At 38.2% G+C, this 14,613-nt stretch overlaps 1 protein-coding gene across 3 annotated transcripts in view; it reads left to right on the plus strand.

Moving 5' to 3' along the window:
- The first annotated feature begins 998 nt into the window (after window positions 1–998).
- The window catches only part of INTS2 (integrator complex subunit 2), a 45,481-nt gene continuing 31,866 nt past the window's right edge, over window positions 999–14,613 (plus strand). The window contains exons 1-11 of one of the 3 annotated variants that reach the window (XM_079797991.1): window positions 999–1,160; window positions 2,362–2,668; window positions 3,333–3,471; window positions 4,937–5,039; window positions 5,886–5,999; window positions 7,728–7,843; window positions 8,097–8,270; window positions 9,487–9,713; window positions 11,654–11,779; window positions 14,294–14,365; window positions 14,455–14,569. In XM_079797991.1, coding sequence (XP_079654117.1) covers window positions 1,151–1,160; window positions 2,362–2,668; window positions 3,333–3,471; window positions 4,937–5,039; window positions 5,886–5,999; window positions 7,728–7,843; window positions 8,097–8,270; window positions 9,487–9,713; window positions 11,654–11,779; window positions 14,294–14,365; window positions 14,455–14,569 — 1,503 coding nt within the window. In that variant the 5' untranslated portion in view covers window positions 999–1,150. Of the gene's footprint in view, window positions 1,175–2,361; window positions 2,669–3,332; window positions 3,472–4,936; window positions 5,040–5,885; window positions 6,000–7,727; window positions 7,859–8,096; window positions 8,271–9,486; window positions 9,714–11,653; window positions 11,780–14,293; window positions 14,366–14,454; window positions 14,570–14,613 lie in introns of all 3 variants that reach the window. The other 2 variants (XM_079797992.1, XM_079797990.1) reach the window with 2 other exon arrangements.

Consider the following 14,613-nt stretch of genomic DNA (forward strand, 5'->3'; position numbering starts at 1 on the left):
ATACTCGCCCTGGGGGTGGAAGCCCCAACCCAGGTATGTGTCCTGGAACTGAATCCAACCCGCGACCCTCTGGTGTGTGGGCACTCTAACCATCGAGCAACCCGGCCGGAGCACAGACCTTATTTTTAAAGAGATCATCTCTCCGTCAAAGCCTTGGTAACTATAAAGTACTGTCTGTCAAATATTTTTGTTTACAACTCCTAGAACAATGTTTTGTAAATAGAAGGTGCTAAATTCTATTCAATTGAATTCTATTCAATTCAGTACGATTGAACCAGGCACTAGAGATAGTATGAGAAATACAGAGTAGTGGTTCTTAATCTTTTCTGGGTGACCAGTGTTCTCTGAGAAGTTGTTGAAAGTTTTGGACCCTCTTTCCAGAAGACATGCCAAGAAACTCGCAATTTCTGCAGATTCCAGAGAATTCCTGAATCTCCATCGCGCTCTAAGGATCCATAGACCCTAACTTAGGAACCCCGAAATGAGAGGTTTAACTTCTGACTGTGTGTGAGGTCGAGAGCGAAGGAAGGCTCGGGATTAGATTACTTTTTATTTTTATTTATTTATTTTTAAAAAATATATTTTATTGATTTTTTACAGAGAGGAAGAGAGAGGGACAGAGAGTTAGAAACATCGATCAGCTGCCTCTTGCACACCCCCCCACTTGGGGATGTGCCCGCAACCAAGGTACTGGAATTGAACCTGGGACCCTTCAGTCCACAGGCTCTATCCACTGAGCCAAACCGGTTTCAGCTAGATTACTTTTTAAATTCTCCTACAAATCCTAGGATTCTAGAACTTTGGTGCAGGGAGGGCATAGGCAGAGATGGGAGAAGAGTACAGTCTATTCCGGTCAAAAGAATAGTGGGGACAACTTTAACACTTCTTTTACCTACGTTAAGCCATGTGAAGCCGAAACTGCAGCTCGAAAGGGCTTAAGGACACGGCGGGCAGAGTCAGGAAAACAAACTAACAGTGAGTGAGTTCTACACACTCCGGAGGGGAAACTGGGCGGAGCAAGCAGCGGGGGAGGAAGGGGCGGGGCCGCGCACGCGCACCCCGGGGTCCGCGCCGCCGTCTCTGGGTTTCCTCGCACAGCCACTCTTCCTTTCAGTCCAGTACGGTGGCCGACGGGAGCCAGACGCTGGGGATGAATGAAGGTGCTGGGGTGCAGGTTGAAACAGTCTCCTCCGCTTTCTGCTCCCTCCAGTCTGGGTTCTGCCTTTGCGCGGAGGCCCCATCCAGCCCCCCTCGCACCGCTGACCCGGTTGGCCCCGGCGTCAGACTTCTGGGTGCCCGGGTCTCGATTCAGGGCACAGCTCGGGTCGGGGAGTCCAGATGATCGCCTAGGCCCCATTTCGGACCGCGCTCTCGATTTCTACCGCGTCCCGCTTCTAGGACGCGGATGCGGGTGGGATCCCGGGAGGTTGGAGGGTGTATCTGAAGGTCTGCAGCTTCCGCTTCTCGGACCTCAGCGCGTTCCCGGGCCCTGGTCGGCAGCCCGCCCGCTGTTCTCAGCCTGAGGGACTGGTTGGTTCTCGTTACACCGGGGGCGAGACCTATGAGCACACAGGGCACCTCTCTGCTCCCTCAGCCCGCCCCTCTGTGAGAAGGCCAACTCCTCTTGCTTAAAAGCAAAGCAGCGTTGCTGCCCACGACTGTTACCCAGGATGGCATTGGCTTACTGGTCCCTGTCTTTTTGTTGTTGTTGTTAAATGCCTCTGATTACTCCTGAGGACAGAGAAGTGCCCAAGTGGGACTCCTCTGTCTCCCATAGCTAATTGCACCTCCCACCTCCACAGCTGGTTTTTACCCAGGGCACATGGGTTAGTGTTAAGGCCTCCAGAGTTTTGAATCTGACATTGCTTTTGGCTACTGAGGCGATTTACCAATGCCGACTCCTGGAGTGTGGAAAGAGAAGCCTAGCATTCTTTAACCTGTTGGCTAGGCATGTGAAACAAAAGAGGTACAGAAGAGGAGCATTCCTCACTATGCCATCGGTTTATCTTTATTTTACGTGTGGCACTCATATGACTGGGGTAATGGAGAAAGCTTTGGGCTGAGATATAGTAGATGAGGATTCAGCCTTGGCTTTTGCCGCTAACTAGTAATAATACTACGGGCTTGTAACTTAATCTCTCTGCTTCCTATCCCCAAGGCTAGAAAAGACAATATACTATTTTCTTTCTCATTTTCCAGATGGCAGTAGAAATGTAGGGAGCCTTTAATTGTGCCAGGAACCGATTGTCAACATAGGGGCCTATTAAAGATAAACCACATTTTTCAGGGTACTTAAAACGAGGGTATTCATACATGTGGGAGTTACATCCCTACTTTTTTTTTTTTTTTTTTAATCATTAGGACCAACAGTGATAATGACGGAGTGTACAAGCCTTCAGTTTGTCAGCCCATTTGCTTTTGAGGCAATGCAGAAGGTGGATGTTGTTCGTTTGGCATCTTTAAGTGATCCAGAATTAAGACTTCTCCTGCCCTGCTTGGTGCGGATGGCGCTTTGTGCTCCTGCTGACCAGAGCCAAAGCTGGGCCCAGGATAAAAAACTCATTCTTCGCCTTCTCTCTGGAGTGGAAGCTGTCAACTCCATTGTTGCGTTGTTGTCTGTGGACTTTCATGCCTTGGAACAGGATGCCAGCAAAGAACAGCAGCTTAGGTAATGTTATGTTATACGATATGTAGATTGGGATTTACTTGGGCTTGCCAAAGAAGAAGGCGTCAAATATCTTTTGGAGCTTTTTGGGCTTTTTATTGGATGCATGCCAAAAAGAGAAGATTGAGAGTCTAAACTTTGGAGAGTATTTTACTTAGTTTTTTTTTTTCTACTTATAGTTAAAATGCTTTTGAATGTCCATATTATAAAATGTTGTGTAGAGAAGTTTCGATATATACACTATTGTATTCAGTCTAAACTGATCAGGCCAGTTACTCTCTATGGGAACTGGGTAGAGGAAGTTCCCCTAGAGTAGAAGGATTTATTGGAATCCTCTGAGAGGTTTTTTAAGTTTACATTGAGTCTCTAAAATTCTGGGCGGAGGTTTTGTTCGTCCCTGCCCATTGTGAATCCAACAATGCGCCACTGTTGTTAATGGAAGTGGGTATTAACTATCATTTGTGATAGTCTTTACATTGGTTGTAAATTCCTGAAATAGATAGGCAAAGTAAGTAGTAATTCAGAAGTAATTTCATACATTCATGAAATGTATGAAGAGAGTTCATACATTCTTTTGGAGATTATTTCAATAAAAGATAACCTTTCTGCTATTATTTCTATGCCACTGTTCTCATAATTGTTGATTTACACGTTTGTACTTTATTAGGCATAAACTTGGAGGAGGCGCTGGAGAGAGCATCCTGGTATCACAGCTTCAGCATGGACTAACATTAGAGTTTGAACACAGTGATTCACCTCGTCGATTGCGTCTTGTGCTTAGTGAGCTGTTGGCAATTATGAACAAGGTACATTTATTTGAATTACAGCTCAAAATATGCATGAAGCAGAGACAAGAAGGCAGGCAGGATGCATCCTCTTCTATGCATATTTCTGTTGGTTATATTAGTGTGTTCCTTTCAAAGGTTTGAAATGCTATTAAATACCTGCCTTAAAGGCTTTCTTTCTCTTATTACTGTTTTCTCTCAATTATTCTGTGTTCTCCAGCATAGTAATTTTTTCTATATGGAGTTTATACAATGGCTTCTTGACAGTTAGCTAAGATTACCAAATTTGATTATACCACTATAGGATACAATTTCCCCCATAAAATGTTGTGATGTATAACTGAAAAATGTACACAGTTCCTTCAGCCACTGAATGAGTATTAATTACCTCTATATAACAGTGAGTAGGGAATATCAAAGCTGAATTGGATGTAGGGTCATTGGCTAGCTTTACTTACTAGATGACTGAATTGCTTCTGTACAGTAAATGCTATTCAACTTCTCATGTCAGCAAAATGGTAGGTTATTTTAGGTTATGGACCTTTGGGTAATTATGGTTAATTGAAACTCTAAATTTTAAAATTGTGAATGTCAGGGGTCTATCATACAAAGAACTAAAATAGATCTTCATAGTAAGATGGCTTAAATGAGATTAGGCCCAGAGTTTTAGGGGAAAAGTTATTTACTGTTAGATTTCAAGGTCAGTTAATTTATAATAAGTAAAGTTTTACAAATTGTGGAGGAAAAAACCCCTGAAATTCTGTTCTAAATAAAATACTTGGTAAGGGGAGAGGGGCTCATCAATTTTAGATAGTTTTTAAGATATGTTATAAATCTTTTAAAAATTTCTTTCTATTACAATTATTTTATCCTCCTCTTTTCTATTATATGGAAAGTCTTTAATTTCAACCAATATTTCTCCTCCATATTTTTCTCAATAACCTCACTTGATGTCTCTAATAAAATAAGTGACCTTTCTGTTATGGAAAGTTTCTGGCATATCGGAAATGTGGTGATAACACTAGTGTAAGAAATTTTTTAAAAAGTTAGTAGGTACTTTTGTTGACTTAAATTTTTATTCTTTGTTTTTCTCACAGTTCATTCAGAATTGAACATGAATTTATATTTGTTATGCTACTTTAAGTTTGCACTTTTTTTTACTTTTTTCAGCTATAACTTATGTAGGTAGCATTTCTAGTTCATTTCTTTGGATTGTCTTATCTTTAATTCTAGATGTCTCCAAATACTTATATAGACATAAATTATAGAAACCCATACTGCCATGTCTGAATAATAATTAAGGCGACTGTTAATTGGTTACATTGGTTCAAATTTATGGAATACTGCATATTCTGATGCTGTGTATTAATGACATATTAAGAGATGTGGTGTGTAAGCTGAACAAATAATTACAAAATTAGTAAGGAATTTAATTAATTACCTAAAATTAATAGAGTTCATATATATATATATATATTTAATTTAGGTATCTGATTCCAGTGGAGAATTTTTTATCAAATCATCTGAGCTATTTGAGAGTCCAGTCTATTTGGAGGAAGCTGCAGATGTACTTTGTATTTTACAAGCAGGTACTGTAATGAATGCTAAGATACATTTCAGATATAGTTTTTTGTTAAATGATACTGTATCGCTTCTTAACCTGGAAAGTACCCTAAAAAATTAAGTAAAAAATGACTAATAGTATGCCCTGTCTGGTGTGGCTCAGTTGATTGGAGCTCACACCAAAGGATCACAGATTCTAAACCAATTGTTTCTCTTTTTCTCTCTCCCTCTTCCTCTCCCTTTCTCTCTCTCTCTCAAATCAGTAAAACACATCCTTGGGTGAAAACGAAAAAAACAAAAAAGCCCTGGCTGGTGTGTTCAGTGGTTAGAGCGTCGACCTGCACACTAAAGGTTTCGAGTTCGATTCCCGGTCAAGGGCACATTCCTGAGTTGTAGGTTCAATCCTTGGCTCAGGTCAGGGTGTGTGCGGGAGGCAACCAATTGATGTGTATTGCTTACATCGATGTTTCTCTTTCTTTCTCTCTCTCTCTCTCTCTCTCTCTCTCTCTCTCTCTCTCTTTCTCTCTCTCTTCCCTTCTACCTGCCCCACACTGAGGACCAAGCCCGCAAACCCAGGCATGTACCCTGATGGGGAATTGAACTGTGATCTCCTGGTCTATAGGTCAATGCCCAACCATTGAGCCACACTGGTCGGGTGGAACTGAGCTATTTTTAATTTTATTTAATTTAGATTTAAATAACCACATGTGGTTGGTGGCTGTCCTACTGGACACTTCAACTCTAGACTATGAAAATAAATTGCTTTAATTTAACTTCTTTTAAATGACATCAGTGAAATATCAAAAGATGTCTAATGTAAATACAATGAAATGTCACTCTTTAGTAATAACATTGCCTTTGTTTTCTCATAGAGCTTCCTTCCCTGCTTCCTATAGTTGATGTAGCTGAAGCCTTGCTACATGTTAGAAATGGTGCCTGGTTCTTGTGTCTGTTGGTGGCCAATGTTCCTGATAGTTTCAATGAAGGTAAATATAATTTTGAAATGGGATATTGAAGAGATTTACTTGGGCATGTAAGGACCTCTGTTTGAGCTAAGAAGAAACATTTATGGGGTTTTATTTGAGATTTTTTGTCTTTTGAAAGTTTATTAGTGTGCACTAATTTTAGAAATACTGAGTTTAGAGGTTTCAAAATTGCTTTGAGATTAACATTTGAAGTACAGTGAGTATGTAGCAAAAAATGCTATTAGTCACCGGTGCTATAATATGACAATAAAAAATGCCAAATGACTAGAAGATACAATCCCAATGCTCAGGGAAAAAGAGGAGAGGAGACATATATCTGTGAAATAGCCAGGGAGCCGTCAATGCATGGTATCTGTAATCAGAAATACCAGCAATTAGGCCGTTGTTTTTTAGCCTTATTGCTATCAGTTTGCAGAAAAGTGTAGGGTAGAAATGAAGAAAAATCAATTGAAATTTTTCATGTCTATTTCAAACTACTAGTGATTGAAGATTATTGTTTGGGTCTGAGTGATGTAAAGATAAAAACATTATTGAGTAAGGTAATTTGGGAATTGGGAGCCAAGGAGGAAAAAACACTGTATCTGAAGGTCATAGTTTCTGGCTTTGTCAAATATTCTTTATGTGATTGCCATCAAGATACTTCATGTCTGTAAAATGGAGATACTGATAATATTTCTCTTACATTTCTAACAGATTATCACATGGTATGTAAAAGCCCTTTGGAAGCAGTGTCCTTGCTAATTTTCTGTCTACTTGTTCTAGTAGTTACTGAGGGAAGAGTGTTGATGTCTCCAGACATAATTGTGGATTTCCTTTCAGTTTGTTGAGCCAGCAGCTTGGGCATGTGCCCTGACTGGGAATCGAATTGTGACCTTCTGGTTCATAGGTTGAGGCTCAACCCCCCACTGAGCTACACGGGCTGGGCTTGCCTTCATTTTTTTTTTTTTCATTTTTTTTTATTGATTTTTTACAGAGAGGAAGGGAGATGGATAGAGAGTTAGAAAGATCGATGAGAGAGAAGCATCGATCAGCTGCCTCCTGCACACCCCCTGCTGGGGATGTGCCTGCAACCAAGGTACATGCCCTTGACCGGGAATCGAACCCGGGACCCTTCAGTCCGCAGGCCGATGCTCTATCCACTGAGCCAAACCGGCTAGGGCTTGCCTTCATTTTTGAAAGATATTTTCATTGGGTATAAAATTTTAGGTTGGGATTTTCTTTTAGCTCTTTCAAGATGTCATTCTGTTCTCTGTGGTAATTTTTATTTCTGTTCTGTATATAATGTTTCTTTTTGCCTCTGGCTTTATTTATTTATTTATTTATTTATTTATTTATTTATTTTGGCTACTTTCTTTGTATCACTGGTTTTCAGAAATTTGATTATGATGTGTCTGGATATGATTTCTTTGTGTATATCCTGCTTGCAGTTTATTGAGTTTCTCTGGGTTTTTAATTTTCATCAAATTTGGGTAAATATATTTTTGTCTTCTATTCCCTTTTTCTTTTTGACTCCTTGATATTGTCCCACGGGTCACTGTGCATATTTTAAGTCTCTTTTTTATTCTTTGCTTTATTTTTACCAGTTTCTTTTACTATGCTTTCAAGTTTCCTAACACTTTTCTTCTATAGTGTCTATTCTGCATAAATGATTGCTTCTCAAGGCTGAAAATTTTTTTTCTAACTTTTTACTTACAAAGCTTAAAGTAATAGAGGCTATTGAATGTTCAGTTTGTAGGGGCCTGATAAAAAATGGAGAACGACAGGATGAAGAAAGTCTTGGAGGAAGGCGCAGGACAGATGCCTTATGCTTCTTATGTAAAATGAATCCATCTCAGGCCCTCAAGGTCCGAGGCATGGTGGTAAGAGGTCTTATTTTTATGAGACAAAAGACTTTATATGAGGACCAGAAACTCTTCTCAAGACGGTTTTGGAATCTTGTAGAAAATTATAATTATATCCTGGATGTATTACCTTCCTCTCTGGGTTTTTATGTTTTGTGATACTTCTTCCTCTAAACTTTAGAGGCTTTAGATTCTGAAGCATCCTGGCTCTTTTCCTTATGATACTGAGTTCAGTTTGTCTTCTTTGCTGTGTTAGGTGGAAGAATGTCACTTGCCAGGCCTTGGAGTAGCTTTGACATTGGATCATACTAAAAATGAAGTTAGTGAAGATGGAGTGACTGACTTGGTTTGTTTTGTTAGTGGTTTGCTTCTTGGAACAAATGCTAAAGTCCGGACTTGGTTTGGAACTTTTATCCGAAATGGACAACAGGTGAGGGATAAATATCCGTATAGGTTAAGGATCAGGATATTTTGGCAGTTAGTAAAAGAGGAAGAAACACTTTGAGAATTATGTCATTTAGATCAGTGGTTCTCCAATTTCTTAGCCTCAGGACCCTCCTAACATTAAAAAGTAATCATTGAGGTTACCAAAGAGCTTTTGTTTATGTGCTTTTACCTATTGCTATTTATCAGATTAGAAATGAAAACAAATATTTGAAATATTTATTTAAAAAATAATAATCTATTCAGTGTGAACATAACATTTTTTTAATGAAAAATAGCCATATTTTCCAAAATAAAAAAAATTAATGAGAGTGGTGGTGTTTTACATTTTTGCAACTCTCTTTAAAGCAGTTTTTTTAAAAAAATATATTTTATTGATTTTTTACAGAGAGAAAGAGAGAGGGATAGAGAGCTAGAAACATCGATGAGAAACATCGACCAGCTGCCTCCTGCACACCCCCTACTGGGGATGTACCCGCAACCAATGTACATGCCCTTGACCGGAATCAAACCTGGGACCTTTCAGTCCGCAGACCGATGCTCTATCCACTGAGCCAAACCGGTTTCGGCATGCAACTCTCTTTAATGTCTGGCTTCATAGAAACTGTTGGAGAACTGCACTATAATGGTAAATAGTAATCGTAAAAATAATAGTTTAGGCCAATAATGTCCTAGTATTATTAACCAGTTAACTGCCACGATGTTTTGAATTTAATTAACAAAGGTCTGCCACTTGCATCTATAGATGCTTATGGCGTACAAATGGTTAAGGACACATTTTTGACCTGGTTTCCCTGAAAGCATTTGAGAATCTGCAGAGTCCTAAACACACTTAACTAATAGCAGAGCTGTTGTTTAAATCCAAGGTCTTGTGTCTCCAAAATATGAGCACTTCTATAGCACATGTGACTCCATTAGTCATTATGTATTTGAAAGTACCATTTTAAATGATGTTTTACAACTCAAATTGTAATTAATTTAGTATATTCTGTATAACCAACCCAAATTAGGATGAGGAGAGTATTCTTGAAATGAACCAGTGAATTTTGAGTGTGCTCAATTGGTTAAAATGAGATTCTATAGTTATGACAGCCTCCATAAAGGGGTCAATTTCAAGTGTTTACCTGGGGAGCTCTGTTTGAACTTCCTTTTGACTTACTGAGTGTTCCATGCTTTCTTCTTGTGGCTCATGTTTCTTACAGAGAAAAAGAGAGACCAGCAGTTCTGTCCTTTGGCAGATGCGACGGCAGCTGCTTCTGGAGCTGACAGGCATCCTTCCCACAGTGAGAAGCACCCGCATCGCGGACGAGGCTGACACAGAGACTGAGCCCCATGTGTCTGTGTACTCGGGGCTGAAAGAAGAGCACGTTGTGAAAGCCAGTGCACTCTTACGTCTGTACTGTGCTTTGATGGGGATCGCTGGACTCAAGTATTCCATAATTTAATATTTTACCTTTTTGTCCTTTTACGTTCTTGTTTCTAATCCCAAGGAAGTGAGTCAAAGGCCTTTTATTCTGAGGATTTGGGTTTTCTGTTGGGCTTAGTTAGTGGGCTGGCCTATATAAAGAATGAAGTCCTAAGGCAAAACTTCCTTAGCTGGGACGTATCTGTCTTTTTTGGTCTGATGTAAATATAATTATGTAAATATGGGACAAGCCAAAGCAGTTTAAGAAACCTGTGATTCACCACAGCTTGACATGAGTATAATGAGTGATCGGTGAGTGATTGTGTGCCTAGCCCATGGAGCTAGTTGAAGTAAAGCTCTCCTATGTTTCCTACTATAGCTGAGGTCATAAATTGATATGATGTGATTATTAAGCATAAGGTTTATCATTTAGTCAGTGCACTGTATCCTTTTGAATAATGTCCTCAACTGTTTTACACAATCCTCACTTTGCATGGCTTTGATATGAATTTCAGTTACCACTGTTTAATTAAATATTATGCTCCCTCAACATCTAATGTATCAGTTACCATGATACATTAACCACATAATTGTGTAAAATACCAGCTTTGCTGAGAGCTCTTTAAGCCATAGATTACTGTATAAATAACATGCACATCATGATCAGTGGCCAATTGCATCATTTCTTTTAAAATCTGTCAGCAATTGGTCACCACACATCGATTACTCAGTTTATGAATAGACAGCAGAGTGGGTGCTTGTATTGTCTCCTTGACTCTCAGTGATAAACCCATGTGACATTTTATAAAAATAGATAACTGAAGGAGGGGACTAGCCAATAAAGATGAAAGTGAAGCAAAGAAACAAAAAGTGGTAATGTTGGAAGTGGCATTTGAACCAAATGTAAATAGAAGAAATAGCTGATGTGTGAGAATGTTGACACAGCTTCTATTTGAGAGACCCTAGATATGCAGCCAGATACACTTGTCAACATAAATGAGGAAAATCATTGTGATAAAAAGGATGAAGAAGTTTCAGAGGAAGTGATGCAGGCAAAAATCTTCACATGAAAGGAAGTCTCAGATATTTGATGACTGAAAGTACAGGGGATAACATATTGGAAGCTGAACCAAACTTAGAAGGGGGTATGACAGTTCATCAAGGCTTAGAAAAGACATACACTCTGTGTTGTAAGTTATACAATGAGAAGAAGACAAAGGCTGTTCAGACTACTATTGATAGTTTTATTTTTTTATGAAGAAAACACTTTAATTCCCAGTGTGTTTAATATTTTCTATTATAGAGTTCTGTATAAATATTAGTTTTACTAGTTTTTATTTCCTTATGCATTATAATTGACAGAATTTTTAATGTTTTGACAAAAACAAATTTAAAGGTCACAGAACAGTTGAAATATTCTCCATTCATTATTAAGATCACGATGTGTAATTGCAGCTTACATGTTTTTTTTAATGATTTTTTAAAAAGATTTTTAAAAAGTTGATTTTTAGAGAGAGAAGAAGCGAGAGGGAGAGAGAGAAACATCCATGTAAGAGTGAAACATCCATCAGCTGCCTCCTGCATGCCCCCTACCAGGGATTCAGCCCGCAACCCGGGCATGTGCCCTGACCAGGAATTGAACCAGCAACCTTTTGGTGCATGGGATGACAACCAACTAACTGAGCCACACTAGCCAAGGCATCAGCTTACATGGTTCTTTTTATGCTTCCACACGATTGTGCACAGTGAGCAGTGCCTGTATTTGTGTCCAAGGAAGAACACTGGTTGTAAACTCAACAGTGTTGCTTTTCACAATTCAAGATGTTAAAGATTTTACAAATAGTGAGGTATTATTACAAAGCTTAAAGTTTGTATTGGAATGGTGAAACTGTTGGGAAGTCCCTTTTTCTTTTTCCCTTCTTCAGCTAAAAAAAGTAAAGCGTAATAATGTATTCCTTTTTTAGACCAACTGAGGAAGAAGCTGAACAATTGCTACAATTGATGACAAGCCGTCCTCCTGCTACACCTGCTGGGGTTCGCTTTGTTTCACTTTCCTTTTGTATGCTGCTGGCCTTTTCTACACTTGTCAGGTACCTTAAATTGCTCTATTTTTTCAGGGTCTGCTTTTGTTAGTTAGTTAGTTAATTTATTTTTAATTTTTTTAAAATTGCAATTACAGTTGACATTCAATATTGTATTAATTTCTGGTGTACAGCATAGTGATGAGACATTTTTATAACTTACAAAGTGATGCCCCCAGTAAGTCTGCACCCACCTGACACCATGTATAGTTATTATAATATTATTGACTATATTTCCTAAGCTGTACTTTACATCCTTGTAACTATTTTGTAACTGCCAATTTGTATTTATTAATCCCTTCACCTTTTTTACCCAATCCCCCAACCTATCTCCCATCTGGCAACCATCAATTTGTTCTCTGCGTCTGTGAGTTTGCTTCTGTCTTGCTTGTTCATTTATTTTGTTTATTAGATTCCCCATATAAATGAAATCTTATGGTATTTGTCTTTCTCTGTCAAACCTATTTCACTTAGCACAATACCCTCTAGGTTCATCCATGTTGTCACAAATGGTAAGACTTCATTCTTTTTTATGGCTGAGTAATTGTATATATGTACCACTTTTTTATCCGTTTGTCTTTTTTTAAAAAAATTAAATCTTTATTGTTGAAAGTATTACATATATCCCCCTTTTTTTACCCCCATTGACCCCTTCTAGCCTGCCCTGTCCCCTGCCTCAGGCCTTCACCTCCCTATTGTTCCATTTGTCTTTTGATTGGAGCATTTAATACATTTACATTTAAAGTAATTATTGATAGGTGTGTAGTTATTGCCATTTTATTAATTGTTTTCTGATTGTTTATGTAGTTCTTTATTCCATTCTTATTCTCTTGCTCTCTTATATATTGATGGTTTTCTGTAGTATTGTGTTTGGATTCCTTTCTCTTTATTTCTTGTACATCTCTCCCATAGTTTTGGCTTGTGGTTACCATGTGCTTCATATATAATATACCAAACTATGTTTATATCAATCTATTGTAAGTTCATGAGCATTTAAATTCATTTTATAATCACTACCATTTTTACTCCCCCCATCCATGTTTATGTTTTGTCATTATTTTTTACTTCTTTTGTGTGCTTGTATATGTCCCTTAAATTTATTGTTGTAATTACACATCATCATCCTACTTTTACATTTAAAAATATTTATTGATTGCCCTAACCAGTTTGGCTCAGTGGATAGAGAGTCGGCCTGCTGACTTGGGGGTCCCAGATTCGATTCCGGTCAAGGGCATGTGCCTTGGTTGTGGGCACATCCCCAGTAGGGGGTGTGCAGGAGGCAGCTGATCGATGTTTCTCTCTCATCGATGTTTCTAACTCTCTATCCCTTTCCCTTCCTCTCTGCAAAAAATCAATAAAATATATTTAAAAAAAATAAAAATAAATTATTGATTGATTTTACAGAGAGAGGATGGGGGGAGAGCGCGAGAGAGAGAGACACAGAGAGAGAGAGACACAGAGAGAGAAACAGAGAAAAACAGAGAGAGAGAGAAACAGAAGAGAGAGAGAGAGAGAGAAGAGAGAGAGGAAAGAGAGAGAGAGAGGAAAGAGAGAGAAAGAGAAACATTGATTTGTTGTTACAACTATTTATGCATTCATTGGTTGATTCTTGTTTATACCCTGACTAGTGACCTAACCCATAACCTTGGCATATTGGAACAATGCTCTAACCAACTGACGTACCTGGCCAGGACTACCTTTTGCCTTTTAATTTTTGTAATTATAGTTCTTCTAGTTTTTAGGTGGTTCTAGGGTGGTTGTTATATTTATTTAAATTTCTTGTTCAGGGTCACACTACCAGTAACTAGCAGAGATGGGATTACCACTCAGGTCTGTCTGGATAGGCTCTAAAGGGTGTAATCTTTCTACTATATAACACTGTCTTATTAGTAAAATGATATAGTTGTGGCTAATAATGACCTTTTTAGTTTTCTTAGCTTGGGGTAGCAGGCTTTTCAGTTGCTTTTTATTTTATCCATTTATACCACAATGAAGTAGGAGATCAATGAAAATTATTTTTACAAGTCAAAGTTAACTTGTACTTTTCAATCTAAATCTAGGAATTTCCTTTAAAAGTCATTGTTGATATACTTTTATAATCATTTTTCATATCTGATAAACTGTGGCTGTCTCTTTTTCCCTATATTGTTTTTCTCTTTTTGAATAGTGATCACTTATTTTTCTACAATTTTGAGTTCTCAAAATGTTTCTATAAGTTAAATTTCACTTTCCAGGTAAAAGATGGAAATGAAGTAATTAAGACTTTTGAGAGATTTTGACTACTTACATACAACCTTAAGGAAAAGCATAGGCCCTCATTCTTCATCTCTACAACTCCTTCATATTTACAACTACTTCATATCTAGTGACAGTGGTCAATTCAACACACTATTAATTTGAATTGATATTTCAAAATAGGGAAGCAAAAAATAATTTCTACTAAAAATAATTTCAGAGTGCTTCCTTACTCCTATGCTGTTATAGCTGAGTTAAACCAGTAACATTCTGGTATTTTTTATGTAGTACACCTGAACAGGAGCAGCTAATGGTAGTGTGGCTAAGTTGGATGATAAAAGAAGAAGCTTATTTTGAGAGGTAAGGGGACTTCATTTGTTTCAGTTAGCTGAGTAAGTTTTTCTTAATCTCTTGTTTGGAAATTCATATTTTATTTTCTGTTTCAACAGTACTTCAGGCGTTTCTGCTTCTTTTGGGGAGATGTTATTATTGGTCGCTATGTACTTTCATAGCAACCAACTTAGTGCTATCATTGACTTGGTCTGTTCCACTTTGGGGATGAAGGTAATTTTCTTTTGTTTTCTTTCTAAAGAAGGTGTTTCTAAGCT

The sequence above is a fragment of the Cnephaeus nilssonii genome (genome assembly GCF_951640355.1).
Source record: "Cnephaeus nilssonii genome assembly, chromosome: 19".
In the NCBI taxonomy this organism is placed as follows: Eukaryota; Metazoa; Chordata; class Mammalia; order Chiroptera; family Vespertilionidae; genus Cnephaeus; species Cnephaeus nilssonii.